The sequence below is a fragment of the Priapulus caudatus genome, unplaced genomic scaffold, assembly GCF_000485595.1.
Source record: "Priapulus caudatus unplaced genomic scaffold, Priapulus_caudatus-5.0.1 Scaffold1119, whole genome shotgun sequence".
Lineage (NCBI taxonomy): Eukaryota > Metazoa > Priapulida > Priapulimorpha > Priapulimorphida > Priapulidae > Priapulus > Priapulus caudatus.
Window position 1 is genome coordinate 47,160 of NW_014578180.1, and position 1,735 is coordinate 48,894.

The 1,735-nt window shown below is 44.0% G+C and overlaps 1 protein-coding gene across 2 annotated transcripts in view; it reads left to right on the forward strand.

Moving 5' to 3' along the window:
• The window catches only part of LOC106815458 (uncharacterized protein F58A4.6-like), a 6,076-nt gene that overhangs the window by 1,967 nt on the left and 2,374 nt on the right, over positions 1–1,735 (forward strand). For both annotated transcript variants that reach the window (XM_014819917.1, XM_014819918.1), the window contains exons 3-4: positions 173–318; positions 651–842. In XM_014819917.1, coding sequence (XP_014675403.1) covers positions 173–318; positions 651–842 — 338 coding nt within the window. The remainder of the gene's footprint in view (positions 1–172; positions 319–650; positions 843–1,735) is intronic.

Below are 1,735 nucleotides of genomic sequence, written 5' to 3' on the forward strand. Positions count from 1 at the left end.
TATATATATAGGCATAACGTATACCCATAACCATCAAGAAAAATGTTACTGCTTGTGCGTGGTATTACTTTATATTTAAATGAAAGTCTGCATCAACTTCAAAAAGCGACTTCCCTGTCCTGCACTGCATGTCACTGAATGTAACTTCGGATGTGCACGTGTGTCTTTTCAGGCTGTGATTGCTGGACAGCTTTCAATGAGGCAGCTCCGCATTGCCGTGGAGATGGGCGACGACGTGACGTGTGCAAGGTGTATGGTTTACCTGGCAATCAGCTGCATGCAGCAGTGGAAGCTACGACAGGCCAGAGATATCGTCAGGTATGTCTCTGTGATGCACGCCCGCATTTCATATGAGAGTAATTTTATTTCATGATGAATCTGCACATGAAGTTCTCATTAATTACTCACATGTATCCTTCTCATTCTGGTACCACTAGCCTTTGAGCAGAACTGGAGGAATTTTTCTGGATTTTAATATGCGTTATATATAGTAGAGAACAAAAATCGGGACTGGCTGGGTTTTTGGACTTTCCGAAACAACCGTAACTTCGTGTACTAACCCACTAGGCAGTCTACCTTAGTCGACGGCGGCGCCCCCTATCGCGTGGTGCAGCCGTGCGTCAGCTCAAACGTTGTTGTTCACTGCGCAGACGACAGTGGAAGCTGGGAAAGCGCATGCATGACCGGCAGCTGTCGGCGATGTGCATCGGCGTATGGAGTCGGCTTCGGTTTGTGTGGCGCTGTCGCCGTAGCAACGCCGACCCGCGCGCGAGGACGCAGAGTGGCGGTAGCGATGAGAGAGTCCGAGCACACAAGGTGCAGCATGAACAAAGCCAATCGAGGTAGGAAATAGAAGTCAGCCAGATCAAGAGATCTCTGCCTATTAAGTGACGCACCCTGAATATCCCTCAGATGGCTGACTACTGTATTCCATTTATTTACAATTCTTACAATTCTATCATTATTTTTCAATTCTTTCATGGGTAATACTGAATTTTTCAGTATGTTTCTAGGGGTTGGTGGTCTCGTAGCAACACATTTGACATTGGCATTTCGCATTGTTGACTCTAAACCCCAACAGATGTCAGCACTGACAGTAAGCTGCCTGATGTTATTTGGCAAGCAGGGCCTTAAGGTGTTGAACAACAGTGCACCCGGCAGATAGATGCGATATGATATGACTACTAGGCACTTAGGAAATGACTACTAGGCACTTAAAAAAAAAACCCTAACCCTAACCCTAACCCTAACCCTAAAAAAAAAAAAATTAAATTAAATTAAAGTGCCTAGTAGTTATATATCATATCGCATCTTTCTGCCAACACCAACAACATTAGAGGCCGTCCATAGGCTGCAGGCCTGAATAAGCATCGAACAGAAATTAATTAAAAATACTCACACTGTTACTGCACTTACAAAACATACACTTTATTCATGTTAAATAACTACAGATTCATGCTCTATGCTCCCCTCGAAACTTTTGCCAGCTCTATGATGCGAATTTCTGCAAAATTGTCTGAACACATTTCATACACGAAAAACACCAACCGGTCGCTGTGACTACGCCACCTGACGGAATGTCACGAATACACAACAAAAATAATTTTACTTCTAATGCTTTCTCGACGTCCACGAGGCATCCAACTTGCGTGCATAATGCTAATTATTGCACTCTAGTGCCGAATTTCGGCGAAAAAAATGCCAAAAAAGGCCTTTTCTAGAGACGAAATAGTGC